The 24,559-nt window shown below is 46.8% G+C and overlaps 1 protein-coding gene and 1 pseudogene across 2 annotated transcripts; one reads left to right on the plus strand and one right to left on the minus strand.

Moving 5' to 3' along the window:
- Positions 1–8,590: 8,590 nt before the first annotated feature.
- LOC116538056 lies at positions 8,591–11,536 on the plus strand (annotated as a pseudogene). The gene is made up of 2 exons (XR_004263481.1): positions 8,591–9,268; positions 9,306–11,536. The product of XR_004263481.1 is annotated as a probable RNA-binding protein 23 (transcript).
- Positions 11,537–14,447: 2,911 nt separating this feature from the next.
- On the minus strand, positions 14,448–22,933 carry DEFB1 (defensin beta 1). The gene is made up of 2 exons (XM_032260318.1): positions 22,751–22,933; positions 14,448–14,682 (listed from the first exon to the last, which is right to left on the minus strand). Exons 1-2 carry the CDS (start codon positions 22,809–22,811, stop codon positions 14,537–14,539), a joined length of 207 nt encoding a protein of 68 aa, XP_032116209.1. The 5' UTR covers positions 22,812–22,933; the 3' UTR covers positions 14,448–14,536.
- Between the last annotated feature and the right edge of the window lie 1,626 nt (positions 22,934–24,559).

The following is a 24,559-nucleotide window of genomic DNA, read 5'->3' on the forward strand; positions in this document are numbered from 1 at the left end:
TCTCTCTCTCCCTCCCTCCCTCCCTCCCTCCCTCTCTCTCTCTCTCTCTCTCTCTCTCTCTTTCTTTCTTTCTTTCCCTTCCTTCCTTCCTTCCTTCCTTCCTTCCTTCCTTCCTTCCTTCCTTCCTTCCTTCCCTCCTTCCTTTCTTTTCTTTCTTTCTTTTTTTCTTTCTTTTTTTTTTAGATGGAGTTTCGCTCTTGTTGCCTAGGCCGGAGTGCAGTGGTGCAATCTTGGCTCACCGCAAACTCCATCTCCCGGGTTCAAGCGATTCTCCTGCCTCAGCCTCCTGAGTAGCTGGGATTACAGGCATGCGCCACCATGCCAGGGTGATTTTGTATTTTTAGTAGAGACGGGGTTTCTCCATGTTGGCCAGGCTGGTCTCGAACTCCCAACCTCAGGTGACTCACTTGCCTCAGCCTCCCAGAGTGCTGGGATTACAGGTGTGAGCCACTGTGCCTGGCCTGGCAAAATGAACATTCTAAATGAACTGAGACCTGGCTCAGATTTTTGGAGTTCACATACCTATCGAATCCCATCAGTCAAATCAGTTAGAACCCTTTGCTGAGTAAGTTCTCATAAAAGTTTTACAGTTCAATTACCATGTTTGCCATAATTTTAAGGGAGAAAAACAAGGGCCCGAGAGTTTTAAGTGTTTGTCTAGGAAGACACACTGGTGCGTGAAGAGGAACTGGACCCAAGGCCTCCTTCGCCTTCACCTCTCTGGATGACTTCTAGTCTGTTCGGCTTCACTTGTGACATCCTTTCTGCTACAAAGCCTTTCAAATTTCCAGTTGTACCTGACTTCTGTCTTCTTCCACGTATATTCTGATTCAGCCCTGAGTCACACTCTAGGCCATAGTTGGAGGCTCTTCAATCCACAGAAGCAGCAAAACCACCTGGTGAGAGACGAGGGCAGATCGAGGCAGCCGAGGAAACCATTTGTGGACGGGCGGGTCGGTTCCTTCGTGCTGGCTGGCTGGACAAGGTGACTCAGGTGTCCCGACCGGGACACCTCCAAGAGCAAGATGGGGAATAAGGAAGGGATGAGCTGAATTCTGGTTGCATGTCAGGGGCTGGCTGGGCTGGATGAGGGCCACACAAAGGTTATCTCACTGAATCCTCACGCCAGCCTGGGGCGTCCATTTATTCTACTCACCTTTGTACGCCCAAGAATGCAAGAATCAGAGAAGTTGAGCAGGTTGTCCAAAGGCCTGGGTCTGTCTGACTGAAAGTCAGCCTGTGGTTTCCTGCACCACTGGGGGTTCAGGGTGACCTGCTTTGGTGCTGGGTCGTAGTTGCTGGGACCAGAGATTCTCCAGTAGCTGAAGGGAGGGGATCTAAGGGGAGCTGGGCTCAGAGCATGCGGAGATAAGGAAGAACACACTGGAAGCTCTGGCTCAGGTGGAGGCAGGAACACTCGGGTGAAGTGTGTTGTGAACCCCCAGATGACGGCTGCCCCAGGACAGTACATCTCTCACCACCCTCTGCCCTGGTTTCTTCAGGAGTCACTGGGCTGATTACTAAGCTTGTTTCTCAGCCCCAAGCTCCCTACTCAGTACCTGCTTTCCAGATGGTGTGGTGTGGGCCTGGGAAGGGCCAGCTCAGTTCTGCCCACAGGGCACAGAGGGAGCAGGGAGGCTGGTAGGGAGGCTATCGTTAGGGGGAGGGGCTGGTGGGGAGGCTGGCAGAGAGGCAGGAGGCTGGTTGGGAGTGTGGAGGCTGGCAGGAGTGGGGGAGGTTGGTGGAGAGTGGGGAGGCTGGCAGGAGTGGGGGAGCCTGGTGGGGAATGGAGGAGGCTGGCAGGAGTGGGGGAGGCTGGCAGGAGGTAGGGGAGGCTGACAGGGAGGTGGGGAGGCTGGCAGGAGTGGGGGAGGGGAGGGGGGAGGCTAGAGGGACGGGGGAGGCTGGTGGGGAGTGAGGAGACTGACCGGGAACAGGGAGGCTGGTGAGGAGTGGGGAGGCTGACAGGTGTGGGGAGACTGGAGGGGACTGGGGAGGCTGTCAGAGAGGGGCTCCTTCTGTGGCTGCTTCCTGAGGTCTCCACAGTCTGTGAGCGGCCCCCTTCCCTGCATGTATACCCACCTGGCAGCAGCAGTTTCTTTCTGTGGCAGCAGCTGGATTTGATTTTGCAGCTTTTCCAACCCAGAATCAGCCTCATAACACCTGGTCGGGACTCCGTAGGGGCCTGCAGAGTGAGGCAGGTGGTGGGCTGGGTCTGCATCTGTGGTTCTTCCTGCCACTAGCAAACTACCTCTGGGCAAGTGGCAGCGTAATGTACACCCAGAGGGTGTACCCAGAGGGTGGTTTGCTTTTCACCCCATGTTAGGTTGCTATCAGTCTGCATGGAAAGTCTGCTGTGAATAGGACTCTGCGAGAGCCAGGGGCACGATGTGCTCTGAGACACAGGGCTGCTCTCTGGGCTGCGCTGGGGTCCAGATGTGAGAGGTGGTAGAAGGTGCAGGGTGGGTGTGCAAGCCGAGCATGCTCAGGAGGTTTGGGTGGTTTAAGGGAAGAGTGCGTCAACCTACAATAACAGAAAGGGTCAGAAACTAGGTTGCAGAGGGTTTATTCAAGTGCAAATGTTGAAGACCGCCTCTGGGAAGCACGGATTCCAAAGAATGGAAGTCAGTGTTACCAAGTGTGGAGATTTGGGATTGCTCTATAGAAACAAAGCTCAGGGGAGTGTCACAGAATTTCAGCATCTATGTGAGGCTTAATGCATAGTTCCAATGATCTGTTCACTCAAGGGGAGCCTCTTTTGGAAAGGTATGTCTAACATTCCACACTGCCATCTAGGCTGAGTTAGGGTCAGGACTCTAAAGGAGGTGGTTAATCTACAACAAAGGTCTGTGATTAGAAGGCGGAGGTCTGGTCTCTGGTCTTTTCTAGTCATTTACAGGACAAGAAGAATGAGAAAGAGGGTTAAGCTGCAATCCAAGCAGGAGAATTGCAAAACACCACAGCCACACCTCTCTCTGGGCTGGAAGAGTCCTGGGGATTCCAACAGCTTTTACATTTGATTTATTTTCACAAACACAGATATATATTTGAGTATCCTGGCTAGAAAATGTCTAGGAATGCCTGGAGCATAGATTTTAGAAGACTCTGTAAGATTAATAAACAGGAGAGAAATGCTCAGAACAGGTTTGGAGGCACAGGTCAGGGACAGAGAGCCATGCCCAGAGAGGAAGGAAAGTGAGAGCCGGCGTGCTGCCTGGGAAAGGCGCAGAGGGGAGGAGCTCTTAGAGAAGGAGGTAAATGGGATGTGAGGTTTACGGGATTTCAGACACCAGGAGGAAGTTAGGCTTTGCCCAGTGACCGCTGTGGTGACTGCTGCCTTGAACACATGGCAGGCGACCTAGTCAAAGGTAGGAGTTGAGCTTATCTAACCAGGTATATTAGCCAGTACACAAAAGCTAGGTGGAAGTTCAGCATATTTAGAGTTGCAATGTGTGTTTCTACACTGAGTCTACTGTGCCCAGCAAAGTGACATCAGACACTTCAGACAGAATGCCCCACAGGTGTGGGCGGGGAGACAGCAGGGCTGACACCAGTGTGGATGCTTACTGTGTGCTGCACGTGAGGGTCTGCTGGGGGCTGCGGGGGCAGCAGAAAGATCTATCTTTAGGGTCCCTTTCTGGAGTCCTGTTTTTGTGACTTGTCAGGAAAAGACCAGTCAGGTCAGACATGTCTTAGCCCAGGAGCAATCATCTCAGCAAGTGTTCCCACATGTTGATTAGTCAGCCTGGTTTTTAGAAAACAGCAAAACAAAACTGAAACGCAAGCAAAAATAGAAACTCAATTAAGCAAGGCCCTTTACTTACCTTCTGTAGGTGTCTGGTCTCTATGGGTAGAGTGAGTCTCGGGGTGGGGGGCGGTGGCGGGAGAGGTTAGGACACCTCTCTGCATGCCTGGTCTGTGGTCAGTTACAATCATCAAACACACAGCAAGACCCCTGACCGGCTGGGGAAGGGGCCTGTCTTCCTGGGGCCAGCCTAGCAGAAAGTGCTCTTCCTGGGTGTGTGTCCAGGTCACCTGGTCGTGGGCCATGCTTCAAGGAATGGGTCTGCCAGGTCACAGTGTTTCTAGACCAAACTGAGGGTCGGCCTGCTGTTTCTGTGGCCCAATAACGAGATGCAGATGAACTGGGGAGAAAGAGATTTTTTATTTCTGTAACCGGTTGTAGGGAGAAGGCCTGGAAATGATGACCAGACCAACTCAAAATTATAAAGTTTTCCAGAGCTTATATACCTTCTAAGCTATGTGTCTATGTATAAGTGTGCATTCGTCTAAAGGCATTAGTGATTAACCCCTTTTAATCTATAACTAAGGTCTCAGTCCTGAAGACTTTCTTCGGGATCTTCAGTAAGTTTCCTTAATCTAAATGGGTCTAGGTGCTGGGGTGATTACCCTTATCTTGTCTCCTGCAGAATCATAAAGGTTTGAGGAGTTCCTTTAGACCCCAACAAACTTGGCTGTGAAGGCCTGGGAGATTTCTTCAGATCCCCAGTAAAACTTGTTTAAATCTAAAAAAGTCCTGTTAAGAATTTCTGGCTGGGAGTGGTGGCTCACGCCTGTAATCCCAGCACTTTGGGAGGCTGAGGTGGGCGGATCATGAGGTCAGGAGATTGAGACCATCCTGGCTAACATGGTGAAATGCTGTCTCTACTAAAAATACAGAAAATTAGCTGGGCGTGGTGGCATGCACCTGTAGTCCCAGCTATATGGGAAGCTGAGGCAGGAGAATCGCTTGAACCCAGGAGGAGGAGGTTCCAGTGAGCCCAGATCATGCCACTGTACTCAAGCCTGGGTGACAGAGCAAGACTCCGTCTCAAAAAAAAAAAAAGAATTTCTTCATTATGTCTTGTCATGCTTCAAGGCCTAGGAAAAGCCTAGGCAAAATTTTGCTGGGCTCTTTGTTACCTTCCAGCCTTTGTATAAGGGCACTGGCTCAATCAGCTTTTAATGTTTAATCTAGCTACTCAGTCAGTGCTGGGACAGTTGTAATGGAAGCCTATGTTAGTGGGACCTGGCTTGCCACAACAGGGCAGCAAGGGAGGCAGGGGAGAACCAGGGAAGGTGAGGCTGAGGTGGGGTCCGTCCCCAGCCCTAGCCCCATGGTAGACCTCTGGTCCTCCTGCACCTGAGTAAGCTCCGGAGAGAGCCAGCTGGCCTTCCTCTAGAGGAGAGCCTGTCTCCCATCCTGTTATGGGTGTCTCCTCCTCCCCTTCCAGGTCCCGTGGATAATGACCAGCAGGGTAATCGCCAGTGGGCACCAGTGTATTTGCCTGTTAACAAGGGAACAAGTGAATCAAGTCCCTTTATGGTTCATGGAGGGGGAAGATCAGGTTTTACTTGTCAGGAATGGTAGGTGTGTGCACTTCGAGATTATGCTAACGGACGTGGAGGGCTGCACCCTGTCCCGTCGGCAACAGGGCCTTTAGTCTGCATACATTTGGTCAAAACATTCCACACAGTTCATTTGTCAGAAAGGAGATTTCCTTTAGGTGGACGAGGCAGTGTCAGAGGGAGTCACGCTGAATTCTGAGTCACTGTTCTGTCTGGGCCGGTTGGAAGCAGTTGGGTTGGATCTCAGCATTCAGGTTTGACATGTTGAGCAAGGACTGCTCTAAATGGGAGCTTTCCCCTCTCCATTCCTCAAGGATCTGAAGGACCCAGCAGCCTTTCCTTAGGTTGCCTTCTGTGCACAGCATCTCTTAAGGCCATTCTAAAACACCACTCCATGGATCTTAAAGCACCCCATTTTTTCCCTTAGTAGGGAGATTTCTGCGGCTCCTTAATCTAAAGCCAGATGGATGCAACTAAGAGAGAAGCCAGAACTCCAGGCTGCCCCCATGGTGAATAGGCTGGGCAAGCATTGTGGAGCCCTTAAAGGGGACCACAGTGGATGAGATGAAGCCAGAGGGGCACTGTGTGTAGTACAGAAACAGCAGGACATATACCCAACGGCAGAGTGCAATGCTGAAAGAAAGAGTATGTGCCCACCAGGGTTGGAGACGCATGCTGGGAAAAACAGCTAACAGTAGATTGGATTGGAAGAGTAGCATTTTCCGCAATGTGTGTTATAGCAGCTTTGTATTTTGGCTGATCGTGACAAGAGTATATTTGTCTGCTGCTATCTGTGGGTTCTCAGGCTTTGGTGGAGTGAAACAGCCTTGATGAAAATGTGAATGGTACAAGAAGTTAGTGAATCAGCTTTCAGAACGGTGCAGAACACAGCAAAGGGGCACTCCCCTGACAGCTCACTACATTTTTTTAAAACCTGTTCTCTTCCAGGATTTGGGACTAAAAATAAAAAAGCCTCAGGTGGCTTTTGTTCATAAATTACCATCAGTCGTGATCTAACAGATGAGATAAAGGCAGGGAAATAGGTATTTCTCCCAAGCCTTTGTGTTATTATGATTTTAAAAACTACTATTATTTTTCAGTATTTTGGATACTTCATGTATTTTCAGAAGAAAGCAGCCATGAAAAAGTGTATGTTTATTGGGAGTTTACTAGAAATATCCATTTTCATGGAAGTTCTCATTTTAAACACTGGAAAGAATCAGTTCTATCCCCTAAACCAGAGGTTGGAAAACGATGACCCTTGGCCAGACCTGGCTTGCTGCCTGTTCTTCTGAACACAGTTTTATTGAAACACAGCCACTCCCATTTACTTATGGGTCAGGCAAGGATTCTTTCACTCTGCAGCAGCAGAGTTAAGTACTTGCGACAGATGGGATATGACTCACAGAATTGAAAATATTTGTTATTTGGCCCCTTAGAAATATTTGCCAACCCATGTGCTGAGCCATTGACTGCCGTCTAATCCCACGTGGCAACCACTGGCAGAAGATCTACGGTTTAAATTCCTCCTGGTCACTAATAAAAGTGTGATTAAGGTCCATTGATACAGGAAGACTGTCACTGTTTTTGTTTTGAGACAGAGTCTGGCTCTGTTGCCCAGGCTGGAGTGCAATGGCACGACCTCGGCTCACCGCAATCTCTGCCTCCTGGGTTCAAACAGTTCTCCTGCCTCAGCCTCCCAAGTAGCTGGGATTACAGGTGCCTGCCACCACACCTGGCTATTTTTTTTTTTTTTTGTATGTTTTTCAGTAGAGATGGGGTTTTGCTTTGTTGGCTAGGCTGGTCTCAAACTCCTGACCTCAGGTGATCCACCCACCTCGGCCTCCCAAATTGCTGAGATTACAGGTGTGAGCCCCTGCAGACGGCCAGGAAGACTGTTCACTATAGGGGCCAAACATGGCCACTCGCTGGCTGTTTGTCTCTCTTCTCTCTTTTTCAGCAATCATACTCCTTCTTTTTCCTCATGGCATTGTTTTTTTTGAGAAATGAGGTTATTTTTCCTGTAGAATGTGTTATGTTCTGGATTTGACCCATTGCTTCCTCTGCTTTTGTTTTGCTTGTTTCTGAGAGTCCTGTATTTTCTATCAACTGGTAGTTAGATCTAGAAACTCAATTAGTTTCAGGTTCCATTTCTTTGGGCAAGAGTTTTTCATGGGTGGTGCTGTGAAATTCTTATGACATCACAACAGGAAGTCCATTAATGTCTGGTTGTCTCAGTTTTAGGGAGGGTAAGATTGATGATTGGGTACAGCCTCAGCCCTCACTTATCACATTCCCCGACAAGCTCTTCATCAGATGGTTCTACAACTGTCCATTGGTGATTGTTTTAGAACTATAATTTCATTCAGGGTTGCAATATGGTGATTTTAGTATTCTATCATCTCTTCTTCATTTAGTAGTTGGGGAAATTCTATAAAGAAGGCATTTCTTTAACTGTTGTTCACCCTGAGTGTAAATTAGTTCAACCATTGTGGAAGACAGCGTGGCGATTCCTCAAGGACCTAGAAATAGAAATACCATTTGACCCAGCAATTCCATTACTGGGTATATACCCAAGGAATTATAAATTGTTCTGTTACAAAGACACATGCACACATATGCTCATTGCGGCACATGCACATGTATGCTTGTATACTTATTGTGACTGCCATTTCTCCAAGTGGTCCTGGTCCTTTTCAGTGGCACTGAGCATTTGGGGATCATTGAATTAGTGCTGGAGGGCTTAGTGTTATTGTGTGGTTACTGAATTTTCAAGGGCAAAGGTTAAGAAATAAACATTTTTTATTAAGAGGGGGAAAAAGTCATAATGTTATAGTGATAGTTGCAATTCAAAGTAAGATTACAGGGTTTTAGGCCAGGTGCAGTGGCTCATGGCTGTGATTTCAGCACTCTGGGAGGCCAAGGCGGGCAGATCACCTGAGGTCAGAAGTTTGAGACCAGCCAGGCCAGCATGGTGAAACTCCATCTCTACTAAAAATATAAAAATTAGCCAGGCATGGTGCCATGCACCTGCAATTCCAGCTACTGGGGAGGCTGAGGCAGGAGAATTGCTTGAAGCCAGGAGGCAGGGGTTGCAGTGAACTGAGATCATGCTGCTGCACTCCAGCCTGGGTGACAGATCAAGGCTCGGCCTCAAAAAAATATGCACAAATACACATATACATACATATATATGCATACAGACACACACACACACACACACATATTATTACAGGGTTTTAATGTAACCTTTCAATTTTATTTAAATCTTATGTGCAGAAAATCTTAGTTCTTGTGATTATTATTTCTCCCCTTTTCCCACATTTTCATTCTGAAACGTTTCAGACCTACTTGCAAGTACAGTCCCAAGAGCACTTGTGCAACCAGTAAGAAGATGACCATCTGTGGACAAGGAAGCATGCCCTCAGCAGGCAAGGGTTGGACTGCCTGGCCTCCAGAACTATGAGAAATATGTGTTATTAAAGCTCCCTGGTCCACAGTATTTTTGTCACAGTTGCCTGAATGGACCACGAAACTACCTGCTGGAAGACGATGGAGTTGCCACGATTTTGCGGGAAGAGGAGTAGCTCTACCTGCATTGCTGCTTTTCTTGCCTAGGCTCTAGGATATATCTGAGCTTCACTCCCCACAACATACCCAAAGGAACAGAGAGAACCGGGACATCCCTGCAGAGACCCAGAACTGATCTGACAGAATGGCATCTGATGACTTTGATGTAGTGATTGAGGTCATGCTGGAAGCTCCCTATAGAAAAGAAGAGGATGAGCAACAAAGGAAAGAAGTCAGGATTATCCCAGCAATACCACCAGCAGCACCAGCCACAGTGGCAATGGGACAGTGGAAGCAGCACCATCAGGGAGATAAGCAAGCAAGAGGACCCCTGATTTGGAAACACCAGGTTTTACTTGGCTTTGGGGGGAAAACGGCCTCTTCAGATGCCTGGCAGCTTTCAGGGCTGAAGAAGGGGAGTCGGAGCCATAGTAGAAGCAGGGATAGAAAGTGCAGTCGTAGTCGAGACCAGGATCAGCATAGACACAGAGACAGTCAGAGTCAAGGTCGAGATCAGCAGCATCGTCACCGTGCCGTAGCTGGGGTCGTCGACATAGTGAGCCGCGAAGTCGCGACCGTCGCCGTGAGGATCGTGTGTGCTACAGGAGTCCTCCACTTGCCACTGGCCATAGGTGTGGACACAGTAAGAGTCCTCACTTCAGAGAGAAGAGCCCAGTCAGGGCGCCAACTGATAACCCGAGTCCTGAGGAGCGTGATGCCCGCACAGTTTTCTGTACGCAATTAGCCGCCCGCATGAGGCCTCCAGACCTGGAGGACTTTTTCTCTGCTGTAGGCCAGGTTCGTGATGTACGTGTCGTCTCAGATCGGAACTCATGCCCTCCTAAGGGCATTGCCTATGTGGAATTCTGTGAAATCCAGGCTGTGCCACTGGCCATTGGGCTAACTGAGCAACGGTTGCTGGGAGTGCCTATCATGGTACAGGCTTCACAGGCAGAGGAAAACCGACTGGCAACCATGGCCAACAACCTGCAAAAGGGCACTGGTGGACCAGTACGCCTCTACGTGGGTTCCCTGCACTTCAGTATCACTGAAGACATGCTCCCAGGCATCTTTGAGTCCTTTGGTAAAATTGATAATATTGTCCTGATGAAAGACTCAGATACAGGCTGCTCTAAAGGTTATGGTTTCATCACGTTCTCTGACTCTGAGTGTGTCCGGCGGGCCCTGCAACAGTTGAATGGCTTTGAACTTGCTGGTCGACCTATGAGGGTTGGCCATGTGACTGAGCGACTGGATGGTGGCACAGACATCACTTTCCCTCATGGGGACCAGGAGCTGGATCTGGGATCAGCAGGTTTGCAGCTTATGGCCAAACTGGCAGAAGGCTGTGGAATCCAACTGCCAACTGCCACTGCTGCTGCCGCTGCTGCTGCCACCACCCACGCTGCTGCCGCCACCCAAGCTGCTGCCTCGCAACTGAATGGAGCAGTTCCCGTGGGCGCCTGAACCCAGCAGCTCTGATTGCTCTGAGTCCAGCCCTGAACCTTGCCTCCCAGTGCTTCCAGCTCTCCAGCCTCTTTACCCCCCAGACCATGTAAATTGGTGGCACGGTGGACTGCCTCCCTGTACCTCTGGGTCCTGCTACTTCACATCTACTCTTCCATGGCCCCATCTCTCCATTTTGTGGACCAAGCCATCCTGAGGGCATGGACATTGTCTCTGAGGGAATTGGGACCACCCTTAAGACACCAAGAAGAGCTCCTGCTCATGGCCCCACTGGAAACGGACTCTGCTGAGCAAAGCGCTCAGTTGAAGAAAGCAGAGTCTACACCTGCATTGAGTACCTGTTTCTCCTTGTGTATTGTCTCTGAGATGACCTTCTTGCCCTTTCCTACACCTTAATGATTCCTCAATTCCTCCCCCATTGGGAAGGCCGTAGGGCATTAACTGAAGGCACTGACCTCTCTCCTTTTCCTGTACCTTCATCCTTCTTTCTGTCAAGGAAGACCCTTAGGACCTGTGAATCAAGAGAACTGAGTTTGTGGGGTGAGCCTTGAAGGTGCTCTTTTTCTGCTATTAGGGCCCTGGAAGATAGCATGGATTCGTGCATTGAGAAGCCAACCTCAGACCTCAGCTTGATGCAGCTTGAGGCCAGACCTACTGTAGACTCAGCATCTTGCTAGGAGGCATGGGAGTGATCTATCCTGCCAGGCATTTAGGGGCTTTCAGGAATTTAGTAAGAGGTGGAGTGTACCTTTCCAGTGTCTTCTATCTTCCTTTGAATACTTGTCCTTCCTCCCACGTCCTCCCTTTGGCCCAGGGTGGGAGGATGGAGGGAGGCTGCTGCTCTCTACCACTTCCTGTGTGCCTCTACTGTGGCCTCAACCCTGGCAGCTAAAGCTGCTCCCATTTCCCACCTGGGCGTGTGTGAGCCCCTCTCACTGGATTTTATCCCCTTGTGTCTGTGTACATAAATACGTGTGTGTGTGTATGTGTGTGTGTGTGTGTATATATATATAAACTTTGTACAAAAGGCAAGCCTCCTCCTTGTGGCAGCTGTGGCCTATTTATGTGTGGTCTCTGTTGTGTGTCTGTCTGACAACTTCTTATGAGCCCAAACCATGATGTTTCTAGGGATTATAAAAGATTAGTAACAAAAAAAAAAACACTACCCAACCCCCTCTCTGTCTTACTTCCAAATTTTGATAGGTACGTTATTACTTTAGCTGCTTTTCTTTAGTTGGTTTCATTTATGCCTTTAATTTCTTATGTAATATTTTTAGAAAATGTCCCCCACCACGCACTATGTATGACAAGACCTTACACCTTACCCCTTCCTTCGTCTCTTCTTTGCTACGTCTCAACTGCTATCAGTTGTGCTTTGATATTGCCAGATCCATAATGATTATATTATAATCATAAGTATAAAAAGAATTTCCTGTGCATTGCCTATAGTCGATTCTAAAGTTTGAAAAGTGAAAAATAATATTATATTTGCACCACAATCTTGTCGTTGAGATGTTTTCCAGAGGCTTTTACGTGTCAGTGTTGGTCTGTGCTGCTGGCAGATTGGACCTGACAGAAGCTGTAGTCAGGTCACCAGGTCACTCCTGCCTAAGCTTCATTCCTGCCACCGTCACCACTTCATTCATAAACCCACTGCATGATGAGACAGGTGGCGGAGGAAAGGGGCCAACTGACCTTCATGGAATGGGCTATTCTACCCTCTCAAATGTTAAAACCCTCCTCTGCTGAGGTCATCATTTAATGGACAATCACACAGGACACAGGTATCTTCCTGATTTTTGTCCATTCAGAGAAGCCTGTTGTGAATTTTCCAGTCCTATTTCTTGCGAGCCCGTAACCACCCAGCCTAGCCATTGGCGACAGCCTACAAATGAATATATAATCACACACCTGGTCATTTCTTTTTCTAAGCAAAGTGCACAGCCGCGTGCACTGTGTGAAGTTCTGCCCACCGAGAGGATTTTCCTTCCCCGCTTCAGGGAAAGTCCTTCCGGGATGACCCAGGAAGGGGCTCAGTGCTGCAGCTGTCTACCCAGCATGTTGTGCAGAACCATTGTAAACCAGGTGCAGATTTTCTCTGCCTCTGTCAAATCATCATAGGGAACTCACCATGAGGCCGTAGGCACAGGCTCAGAGAGAGAAGGGTGTGGCGGATGTAGGAAGCATGGGCATTTGGGCCACTTCTCCATAGAACCATGTAACTTACTTGTACCTTCAGGGTCTGCCCAGACCCAGTGATGCATATGCCACTTCCATTTGACGATGGAGCAAGGCTGTGCATGCTCAATTTTGTGACCTGGCCGGTCGATAACACCCAGTTCATGATGGGCAGCTCAAGTTTCATGCTAACTTGGTGGCCTGTGGTCAAGTATTCACTCTCATTAAGGCCCAGTAAACAGGCCAAGAGCTGTGTCTCAGAAGAAGTTGTCTGCAAATGCTGTTGGGTTAGGAGAGACTAGAAGACTCATGTTGTTCATTCTGGCCATGAGTTTGCTGTTTCTGGTGACAATGCTCTCGGTGACTTACCATCTTCCTTCTGAATTAGTCAGTAGCTCCGTCACATGCCTGGGGATCCATAAAAATGTGCTTCTGGTCGCATGAAGGGCTCTAGGCAGGGGAGGCCAAATTGCCACAGCCTTGTAGACTGAAGAATGGGGAGCGAACATGTGGTTTTTATTTAGTTATTTTTCTACCTTAAGAATTAGGTCTTGAGGAACCTGATTTCCCAAACCCTGGCTGTACTAAGGTTCATGGGGAATTTGCCTTTAATTAACTTATTGTCCAGAGAAATGCTACCTGGGAGGACTCAAATATCTTGCGGTGGAAGTCGATCACATGCCTGAGATTTCTTCTCAAGGCAGAAGGGTCCTGGATTATTCCTCAGCTGTTCAGAGGAAGGAAGAGGCTGGATGCACCATGATGAAAACCACAAGTTGTGTGTGGTTACAAGAATACCTGAGTAGAGATGAATGTTCACCCCATAAGCCAGGATTTTCTTCTCCCCACATTTTCCTTGCAGAAAGGGGTGTTGTGTCTGAATCTATGATTGGAGGCTGGTTAGAAAAGCTTTACAACAGTGGAAGAGGAAGATACAGTTGCTGTTGCCAGATTTGGGAGATAATATCACAGTATACATCATCAGGAATTGTAAGAGATTTATTGAAGAAAAAAAAAGGATGGTAGCCCATTTTCCTCCACCCACATGGAGTCTGCAGGCCTAATTGCTTGGAAGGAATGAAATGCAGATGTAGCTGGCTTATACACATGCTTTTGTGAATGATATGTTACTAGGTTATGTCATTGCAGTAGATTCAGGAATTGTGATCTGGGAACCCAGACATGAGGCCTAGAGGGCAACACTTAAGTGAAATATCTTTATGGTCATTATGGAGATTCTCAAATGCTAAGGTTAACCAACATACTTTCCTAAGACCAGAAAGGAGAAAAAATGGAAGTTCTGGGTTTTGCCGATGGACTGCTTCATGGAGGAGACTGCTAAGACCTCTGAATTATGTGGACTCTCAGAATGAGTCACATGTTGGGGCTGGGTGTGGTGGCCCACACCTGTAATCCCAATACTTTGGGAGGCTGAGAGGGATGGGTCACCTGAGGTCAGGCGTTCAATACTAGCATGGCCAACATGGTGAAACCCTATCTCTACTAAAAACAAAAACAAAACCTGAAAATTAACGGGGTGTGGTGGCAGGTGCCTGTAATCCCAGCTACTTGGAAGGCTGAGGCAGGAGAATCGCTTAAACCTGAGAGGTGGAGGTTGCAATAAGCTGAGATCACCTCACTGCACTCCAGTTTGGGCCACAAGAGTGAAACTCCATCTCAAAAAAAAAAAAAAAAAAAGACTCAGTCATGTGTTGGTCTGGGGATCAAAGTGGAGGTGACATCACTCAAGACTGGGCCATCACTGCCCTCTTCCAGGCAAGCTTTGTGGTCCGACCCATCTCATGTTCCAGCCCATGCACCCTAACCCCCTACTCCTTGACCTCTTCCAATTGAGACACAAGATTCATTTTGGCCAAAGGAGGTATACTTGAAAAACAATTTTCCTTTATTAAAAGAATGATTATAAATAGTTCATTTGGCTTCTGCGTCCTTTCCTCTGGTCAGTCCCAGCTCACTTGCAGCACTTGGCCTTCCCACCGTAACAGGTGCCTTGAACTCTGGTATAGATTGGGCAGGGGGAATAGAGACATTGCCCTCCACCCTTGACACAATTGTAATGGTCAGATCTGCGGCCAAGACTTGTGAGAAAGGTGTCACCTGTAAGGAGGGAACACAGACACTTCAGACTCATGGCTTGTAGCTGCAACGATTTGAGAACATCTCGTGAGACCAGGACAAATAACTGCAAAACACTAGAGAGTTTTCTCTTCCAAGAAATTTGCACGTGATTGATCTTTGGGGCTGCTCATGAAATGAGGTGACTGAAGAGCTTACTCAGTCCAGGGCTATGCCAGCTGTAGTCAAATACAAGCCAAGGATGAACAGTGGGGTTCCAAGTGGGGTTTTCTTATGCTGAGATATTTGAGGAGTGCAGGGAATTCAGGTTATTTTCCAAATAAGTTTTCTGCGTTGTCTCACCATGCTCAAACTCACATGCTGTGTTTTAGAAATGTGGAAGCAGGTGCCACTCTGCAAACACAGCCTACACTTCCCTCCCGCCACGCCTTCAGTTACACTGTTCCCTCTGCCTTGAATTCCGGCTCCCCACTTCCCACATCACTATTTCAGCTGAATTCTAGGATCCTTTCATGTCAGGCTGAAATTGTGGTTACTCTCTAAAGCTTTCATAGTTTTTTTTCTACTTGGAATTGATTTTATCCTTCTCCCAGTCTCCCAGATCTCATAAATAGAGACGGTACTCTGGACTAGGCTTCTACTCCATGACACAGGAAGCAGTCGCCTGTGATATTCCTGGCCAGGGACCATCAGGCCATCGTTTCGCATGCCTCCACTGGTAGGTGTTTTGGACTGAAATATATCCCCTCGGAAAAAAATTCGTTTTGACGTCCTAACCAGTGCCTCAGAAAGTGGTTGTATTTGGAGAGAGAAACTCTAAAGAGGTGATTCAAGTTAAACGTGGTCATCGGGATGTGCTCTGATCCGTATGACTTGCAGAATAAGAGACTGGGACAGAGATGCACAGAGGAAAGACCATGTGAGGACACAGGGAGGAGGCGGCCGTTTACTGGCCAAGGAGAGAGACCTGAGAGAGGCCAGCCTTGCCGGCACCTTGATCTCAGACTTCCAGCCTCCAGGACTCTGAGGAAGTACAGTTCTGTTGTTTAAACCACCCAGTCTGTTTATGGGCAGTTTAAACCATAAACGTAGCCTGAGCAAACTAATGCAAAGGCCATCACCACCCTAGGAGACAGTACATTCTAATGTCACAGATCTCTGTTGGAAAGATGGCTTTCACACTGATGGAAATTGTCCTGTCAGTAACTTCCATCCTGCAGCCGTTTTTCTGCTATTTGCAGTAATTCCTCTTTTGAAAAACTCTTCTGGCTGGGTGCAGTAGCTCACACCTGTAATCCCAGCACTTTGGGAGGCCGAGGCGGGTGGATCATCGGAGGTTGGGAGTTCGAGACCAGCCTGACCAACATGGAGAAACCCGGTCTCTACTAAAAATATAAAATTAGCTGGGAGTGGTGACACATGTCTGTAATCCCAGGTGCTAGGGAGGCTGAGGCAGGAGAATCGCTGTAATCTGGGAGGCGGAGCGGAGGTTTTGGTGAGCCAAGATCGTGCCATTGCACACCAGCCTGGATAACAAGAGCAAAATTACTCTGCCTCAAAAAAAAAAAAAAAAAAAAAAAAAAAACACTCTTCTTTCCTCACTGTCCTCAATGCCTGGTTTCCAGGCCCTTCCCAAACCTTTTTATTCTCCTGTGGATGTGTTTAAATTGGCCAATAGAGTTTCCAACATTTGAAGCCTGGTATCGATACAGAGTCCCTTAAATGTGTCCCACCAACCAAGGTCACAAAAGGCTCAATTTCTCTCATTTTCTTCGCTACAAAGCTGCACCATCCAATATGGCAGCCCCTCGCTTCCTGCAGCTGTTCTCATTTAAATTAATTGAAATCCCCCTCGCCACACTGCAGGCGCCCACAAGCCATATGTGGCCAGTGAGTGCTGCATTCATCGAACAGAGCAGATATAGACTCTTTTCACCACCACAGAACATTCTATTGAACTGTGTTGCTGTGGAGTTGGAAGAGAATCGAGAGACACTCTCATTCTACCATCCCATGACTCAGGGAGGCATCTTGGGGTGAAGCCACTCATTTCTTCACACAAAACACAGTCTCTTGATTGTCAGCTTGTATTCTGTTTCTCTCATTGATTCCTGATGATGCTGTCTGAGATTGTACTGTGTTTTAATAACCACGCCACAATGTTGACCTCAAGTAAGATCATGACCAACCAGCCTCCCCCAAAGTCTCCATTTTCCGCTCTAGTCTGTCTGTACTGGAGGCTCTCAGTGCTCAGGAGATACTTAGAGGATGCCTACTCCAACCTGACCTGCAAGATGGAACCTCTCCAAGTGATTATCTCTTATTAGAGAGATCAGTTGAGCTTACAAATTTGAAAGCACTTTGAAATTGTGAAGGTCTGCACATCCTTGTTCTTGATTGTTCTTCTAAATAATCAAATTGTTGGGTACATGTACATGCTGAGTAAGTGAGCAGGCCCAAATTTAATATTTGGGTGTAGCTTTTTAGAGCCAAGATGGACTTCAGAGCTCAATTAGTTCAATCTCTCTGTGATCCTCTCCCCAGGTGAAGGAACCAAGGTCCAATGATGCCCCCAGAGCATGTAGCTGGTCAAAGACCAACCCCCTACCAGAATGGATGCCTCCTGACCTCACTTCAGTTCTCATTCTGCTTTACGACACTGCTAGCTGACTACGGTGTCATGATGCAGAACCAGAACTAATTTCTGGCATTATCTTCCAGGATCTAGTACATTACGGGACACAGAGAAATTGCAGCGAAGTTGGTGTCAGGGTACTTTGGTTACATTCTGTGTTCTAAAACTAAACTACTGTGTGATCTTTGGCAAACCACTCAACCTCTCTAGGCCCCAGCTTCTCTAATTTAAAATGGAGGAGATTATGTAGCTGTAAAAAAGAATGAAAGTATGTCTTTTGCAGCAAGAAGAATGCCGCTGGAGGCCAATATCCTAAGCAAATTAACACAGGAAAAGAAAGCCAAATACCACATGTTCTCAGTTATAAGTGGGAGCTAAACACTGAATACTCATGGACATGAAGATGGGAACAATAGACACTCGGGGCTAGTAGAGGGGAAGGGAGGGAGGGGGGTGAGGGTTGGAACTAACTGTTGAGTACTATGCTCATCACCTGGGTGACAAGATCATATTCCAAGTCTCAGCATCTGAGTGGGTCTGGGTTGGGGCTGATAATTTGTGTTTTAAAACAAGCTCCCAGGTTACACTGAAGCTTCTGGTCCAGAGTCCATACTTTCAGAACCTTTGGTCTGGAATGTTGAGGTACCTTCCTGCTGGAGCAGTCTATGCTGCTTTCAGTCTAGGAGCCTTTTAAAAGCACTTGCCTTGACCATTTTCATGACATTTGCCTTCCTCCTTGTGTTAAATTTCACTGTGCACGTCTGTTTCTCTTACATGCTTCTTAAGAGATGTTTGTGTAATCTAAATGCTTCTGAAGGTTTATGTTTTCCAGTAATAGTGGCAGCCCAAAAAAAACAGCTAGAATATCTCACACACACACACACACAGACACACACACACGTCCACTTTGTAGGTATCAGAGAATCAACAATAAAGAATTACTAGGTCAAGATTTGAGAGAAAGACAGAAACAAAAGCAGGAATGTCACATCCTACTAACAAAAAAAAGTTATGAATTTATGAAAACCTGAAAATTTAGTCAAATAGAAACATTCCTAGAAAATACAACTTGCTAAAATAAACACAATAAGAATTAGAAAATCTGAATAGTCCCATAACTGTCAAAGGTATTGAGTCCATAAATAAAAGTCTAGGCCAAGATGGCTTCATCAGCAACTTCAACTGGGCAGTAAATAAGATATAGGGTCTGCACAACACATACTGTTTCTCAGAAGAGAAAAAGGGAGAATACTTATCTATGGACGCCAACATAGTCTTAATACCATATCTAACAAAATCAGAAATTAAAAAAAAGGAACAGAAAAATTGCAAGTCAATCTCTTTAATCAACAGAAAGACAAAAATACTTTAAAAAATCAGCAAATAGGCCGGGCGCAGTGGCTCAAGCCTGTAATCCCAGCACTTTGGGAGGCCGAGGCGGGTGGATCACGAGGTCAAGAGATGGAGACCATCCTGGTCAACATGGTGAAACCCCGTCTCTACTAAAAATACAAAAAATTAGCTGGGCATGGTGGCACGTGCCTGTAGTCCCAGCTGCTTGGGAGGCTGAGGCAGGAGAATTGCCTGAACCCGGGAGGCGGAGGTTGCGGTGAGCCGAGATCGTGCCATTGCACTCCAGCCTGGGTAACAAGAGTGAAACTCTGTCTCAAAAAAAAAAAAATAAAATAAAAAAATAAAATAAAATAAAAAAATAAAATAAAATAAAAAATCAGCAAATAGAATAAAATCAAGTTCAGTTTATTTCACAAATACAAGGTATCATTTAACATTTGAAAGTTAGTCAAGGCTATTAACAATAAAAAAGCGTATGATCAATAAATGCAGAAGAAACATTTGAAAAATTCAAAATTACTTTAACATAAAAATTCTTAAACCTTGTAACTAGAGTAATTTACTTAATCAATAAAGAGTACTATAAAACCTGAAAAAAAATAGTATTCTCAATGATAAAAAATAAAAGCCTTGCCTTTGAGGTTGGCAATAGGGCCAGAATAATGGCTATTACCATTTCCATTTAACATTGAATTTCATATACTAGCCAGTGGAACAGGATAAGAAAAACATAAGCAAATGATATGAGTTGGAAAGGAAGAGATGAAATTATCACTATTTGCAGACATTATGATTATACATAGACAGTTCAAAAGGAATTAAGCCGGATTAGCAAGTTTGCTGTATATGAGAGCAAATACAAAAGAAAAAAAATCCATTTTACATCTGTGTATTTGCAACCAATAGCCAAAATGATGTGAAAGTAGCATACCATGTCAAAGAGCGTCAAGTAACAAATGCCTAGTTAAAATCTAAGGAAATGTGTGCACTACTTCTATCCATAAGGCATAAGACATTTTGAAATAAAGAAGACCTAAATGAGTGGAAATGCTCTGTTTAAGTACTTGAAGATTATTTTTTCTTTAATTAATCTTCTGGTTCAACCCAATGCCATGGGAAGAGGTTCTAATCTGACAAGTGGACACTAAATTTTATTTGTAAATTCAAATGGCCAAGAATAGCCAAGACACATTTGGAAAAAAGGTGGCAGATTTGCTTCACTGGATTTCAAGACTAATTGTAGAGCCACTGTAATTAAGGCAGTGTGCTCATGGCACAAGGAGAGACACATGTCCAAATGGAATCAGACAGAGTGTAGAAAGAGGCTCATGTACTGGGATCGTGCCACTGCACTCCAGCCTGGGTGACAGTGTGTGACTCCATCTCAAAAAAAGAAAAAGAAAGAGGCTCACACATCCATGGAGAATTGATGTGGAATAGTGGTGGCTCAGCAGAACAGTGGGGAAAAATAGTGTTAGCAACAGCTGGTTCTGGGCTGAGCATGGTGGCTCATGGCTATAATCCCAGCACTTTGGTGGGTGGACAACTTGAGGTCAGGTGTTTGAGACCAGGCTAGCCAACATGGTGAAACCCTGTCTCTATTAAAAATACAAAAATTAGCCAGGTATGTTGGTGGGCGTCTATAATCCCAGCTACTCAGGAGGCTGAGGCAGGAGAATTGCTTGAACCTGGGAGGCAGAGGTTGTGGTTAGCCAAGATCGTGCCACTGCACTACAGCCTGGGCAACAAAGTGAGACTCAGTCTCAAAAAAAAATAGTTGGCTCTGAACAATCAGATATCCATACTGGGAAAATAAAAACTTCACCCTTCACATCAGACACACACACACAGACACACACCATTGCCAGATGGATTATAAGCCTAAATGTATTAAAAAAAAAAAAAAAAAGGATAAGCTTTTAGAAGACAATATTGGAGACTATCTTCATGTCTTTGGTATAAAGAAAGTCTTCCTAAACAAGGTACAAACAGCAGTAACCTTAGGGAAAAAGGCATGACACATTCAACTACGTTGAAATGATGATCAAAGCGTCCATTCAAGGAAAGTTTCCTTTAGGGGAGTGAAAAGTCAAGATACAAAGCAAGAGAAGACATTTGTAATGTATATAGCTGACAATACATAAAGAACTAAAAATAAATAAGAAAAGACAGGTAATCGGATAGAAAACATGGGCAAAAGACAAACAGGCATTTTACAAAAAATATCCCAGTTGCCAGTAACTATATATAAAAGGGCCCAACTTATTATTTAACAGGGAAATGCAAATTAAAACTACAATGAGCTATTGCTACACTCACCAAGTGGCTAAAATTTAAAAATGATTGATGCTATCGAATGTTGGCAAGGATACGGAGCAAGAGGAACTCTTATTCACTGCTTGTGGGAGTGCAAATCGCTGTAAACAATTTTGGAAAACAGTTTGGTATCGTCTAAAACAACCGAATATATGCATAGCCTATGATCCAGTAATGCAGCTTTTCAGCATGTAGAAACAGAAGCATATGGGCACCTACTGGCTAATAGAAATGTGTGCACAAACAAAGCTATACTATTCAACTTGAATATTAGTGTGATAAAAGCATAAAGGACATGGAAAGTTATCACCATAAAAGTCAAGCGGCGGAAGCAGGGAGTTGTGAGTGGGAAGGCTCGAGAATAGCTTCTCATAATTCCCTTTGGATATAACAGACTGAAAATAAAACTTCTTAGTGTTAACAAAGTGGCTTTCAAACTCTTGATTTTGGACTGAACCACTGTAAGAAAGAAATTTCTCAATGTTACTCAGTGAAAACATGCACACACCCCAAATTGAAATATGGGTATGATTAAATAGCATCTACTTTTACTACATGGCATGGTTATATTTTCTATTCTTGAAAAAAAAAAAAACCATGGTAGACTGGGTGCAATGGCTCATGCCTGTAGTCCCAGCTCTTTGAGAAGCTGAGGTAGGGGGATCACTTGAGCCCAGGAGTTTGAGAAGAACCTGGGCAACATAGTAAGACCTCATCTCTACCAAAAAATAAAAATGAAAGAATTCACACACACCAGGTGTGGTGGCGCAGGCGTGTAGTTGCAGTTACTTGAGAGGCTGAGGTGGGGGGACGGCTTGAGCTCAGGAGGCAGAGGCTGCAGTGAGCCGAGGTCACACCGCTGCATTCCAGCCTGGGTGACAGAGCAAGACCCTGTCTCAGAAAACAAACAAAAAACCTGAAACCAAAAGAACCCAAGGTAGCAACTGGCAGCATGAAAAGCTCTGCATGTCAGTTTTCAGATGGAAAAACTGAGGCATAATTGGAGTAAATTAGGCTTGTCTGTTAGCTAAAGTGATGGCCTAGAGTAACTTACAATAGGAAACTACAGAGACTTTCCAAACTGGAGGGCTTTTGAAGTCATCCGCCTCAGCCCCCTCATTCTGCAGTTGAATAAATCAAGGCTTAGCACCACGTGGCTTGTGTGAGTGAGGGAGAAGGCTGGGATTAAACATGTCCCCTATAATCTCCTGCAGTGTCCCACCTACGTCAAGGTCATGGCTGCTTTGGCCCAGAGAAGCTGACATCCACCTGGTTCATAGGAAGCCCCCTCCTACATGGATGCATTTCTCAGGAGAGGGAGAGGGCCACCTGTGGACCCTCCCTGCCTGCACACGAGGTGAGTCCAAGGCACCGGCTGAGCTGGCCTGGTGGGTGGGGCGGCAGCGCCTCACCTGTAGCAGGTGAGGCTGCACCCAGTGACCTGGTCTGAGGGAGCTGGCTCTCAGTGTGGGGAGCCATCTTGCAGGGGAAGAGGCCATCTCATCCACATAGGATGCTGCCATTGTGTCCAGGACAAGGATGCAGGCAGCTGCCTATGACTAGCCCCGTGTCCCTGCCAGGCTCATTCCTTGGCTGCTCGCAGACTCTCAAGGCTTGGCAGGCCTTGCCAGCTGCCTCCTGCCAACTGCATGCCACTCAACCATGGATGCTCTCCTGCTGCTTGTCCCTCGTCCCTTGGGACATGGAGGCAGCCATCTGAGGCTCACATCAGCCCAGTGTCCCCAGCCCTGGGAATGGGAAACTTTAGCAGGTACCGGAGCTTACCTGAAGCCATGTCACACAAAACTAAGCAGAGAGTAAACAGCAGAAGGTAGGAAGTTCTCATGGCGACTGGCAGGCGGGACCCAGGATTTCAGGAATAGAGACGCAGCTCCTTTGGAGGTTGAGCTGACAGAGGCTTCCAGAGGCTGGAGTGACGCTGTATTTATAGGACTGTTGGATTGCACAACCTCATCGACGGAGCTGAAGGGAGGTGCCACAGTCCAGGGTGAACTTCTAATTGCCAACCCCTGGTGTCATTTGCCCTGAGCAGTCGGCAGTCACATGGCACATTGTCTCCAACTGGCTGCCGCTGGATTTAGCTTTCAGCCTGGAGCCCCGGTGCAGCTCCTCCTGTTTGCTTTTCTAGGTTAGTCAGTTCTGATGGGGCTTCTGGAAAAGGCAGCTCATGCTGGAATCCCTCCTTTTGGGGCCCATGGAGGAGACGCCACAGGGAAGCTCTGAGCAGGGGGCCAACCGGCTCTAAGCTGGTGTTGGTCTCTTTAGTTTGATTGTCTTCCTGCAAGACAACCTCAAACTTCACCCTCTTCCCTTGCAAAAGCAGAGCTGGTTTTAATGAAGTTCTTTCTTCTGGCCGAGGTTACCGTCTCATCTCTCCCCTTATGCAGAACACTGTCCTCGACAGACCAGACTTTCTCCTTTCTCTGTTCCTGGGAAGTTTCTGAATGGCACTCCTCAGAAACTGAGCCCCTAGTGTGGCCCTTGGAGGTCAAGGGCCGAGGGTCCAGCCTGGGCCAACCCTGCAGAGCTGCAACTGGGGTGCTGTTAGCTACTCTCCAAGTATCCCTCAGGTGTTCCTTGATTCTAAAGATTTAAGAAACATTTTATTTATCACTGATTTTCATTGTAATTCTGTGAGCAGCTTTCCTGATGTCTCAGTGGCTTACTTGCAAGCAGCAGAAGCTGGCTCTCGCTGACCAAGGAAGGGAAGAGTTTATTTGGAGGATATGGGCAGGGTTGGCAGAGGGTTGGGGGGTGGGGTGGCGTTGCCAGAGAACCCAGCTTGAGGCTCAGCTTCCAGGAATGGCATCCACCCCACACCATCATGCTGGTCTGATGAGAACCCCATGCTGCAGGCACTTAGCATGACACACCCAGAGCAGATTGACCCTCAGCCACTCCCCCCCTGGCAGAATGTCATTCTGCATCCAAACATGCACCTGCCATATACTCCCACTGCACCCCTGCCAGAGAAAGACAGAGAACCAGAAAGATGGGCAGAGACAAACAGAAACAGAGGCAGAGACATGCAGAGAGATAGTAGAGAGACACAGAGAAACAGGGAGATAGAAACGAACAGAGACAGAGAGAAGTGGAAATAGACGGAGAGAGGTAGAGATAGAGAGAAATGTATTCAGAGAGACAGAAAGAAAGGGACAGAAAGACATCGGGTGGGATCCTGTAGCTAGCTTATTGAGGCAGTTAACAGAGGAAGTTTGAGAGGAATGGTTAAGGGGCTTAAGAGAAACTTGGAAGAGGCTGAGCTATGTCTGACCTGGGAGCAGTGACCTTGTGGCAAGAGAAAAGTAAGAACTGAAACGTAGGTCTCCTCGCTGCTTTTGGGTGAGATATGGCTCAGCCTCTTTCAAGTTGCTCCCAAACACCCCCCTGTGAACTGCCTCAATGAGCTAGCTGCAGGATCCCATCCCTGTTTTTCTGGCCCTTTCTTTCTGTCTTATTGAACCAACACTATGATTCTTTGACCAGGCAATATTAGCCTCATGTTAGAGAAGAAAAACACTGGGTTGCAGAGAATTGAAATAAACTGCCCAAGGTCACCCGGCTGGTAAATGG

Source organism: Sapajus apella, unplaced genomic scaffold (assembly GCF_009761245.1).
Source record: "Sapajus apella isolate SASKATOON/1434 unplaced genomic scaffold, GSC_monkey_1.0 scaffold116, whole genome shotgun sequence".
Taxonomy (NCBI): Eukaryota; Metazoa; Chordata; class Mammalia; order Primates; family Cebidae; genus Sapajus; species Sapajus apella.

Excerpts from the sequence above, each read along its gene's own strand:
- DEFB1 (XM_032260318.1), bottom strand. The coding sequence starts at position 22,811 with ATGAGAACTTCCTACCTTCTGCTGTTTACTCTCTGCTTAGTTTTGTGT. Across the intron at positions 14,683-22,750 it reads TTTGTGTGACATGGCTTCAG|GTGACACCTTTCTCACAAGT; the intron begins GTAAGCTCCGGT and ends CCCTCCTTACAG.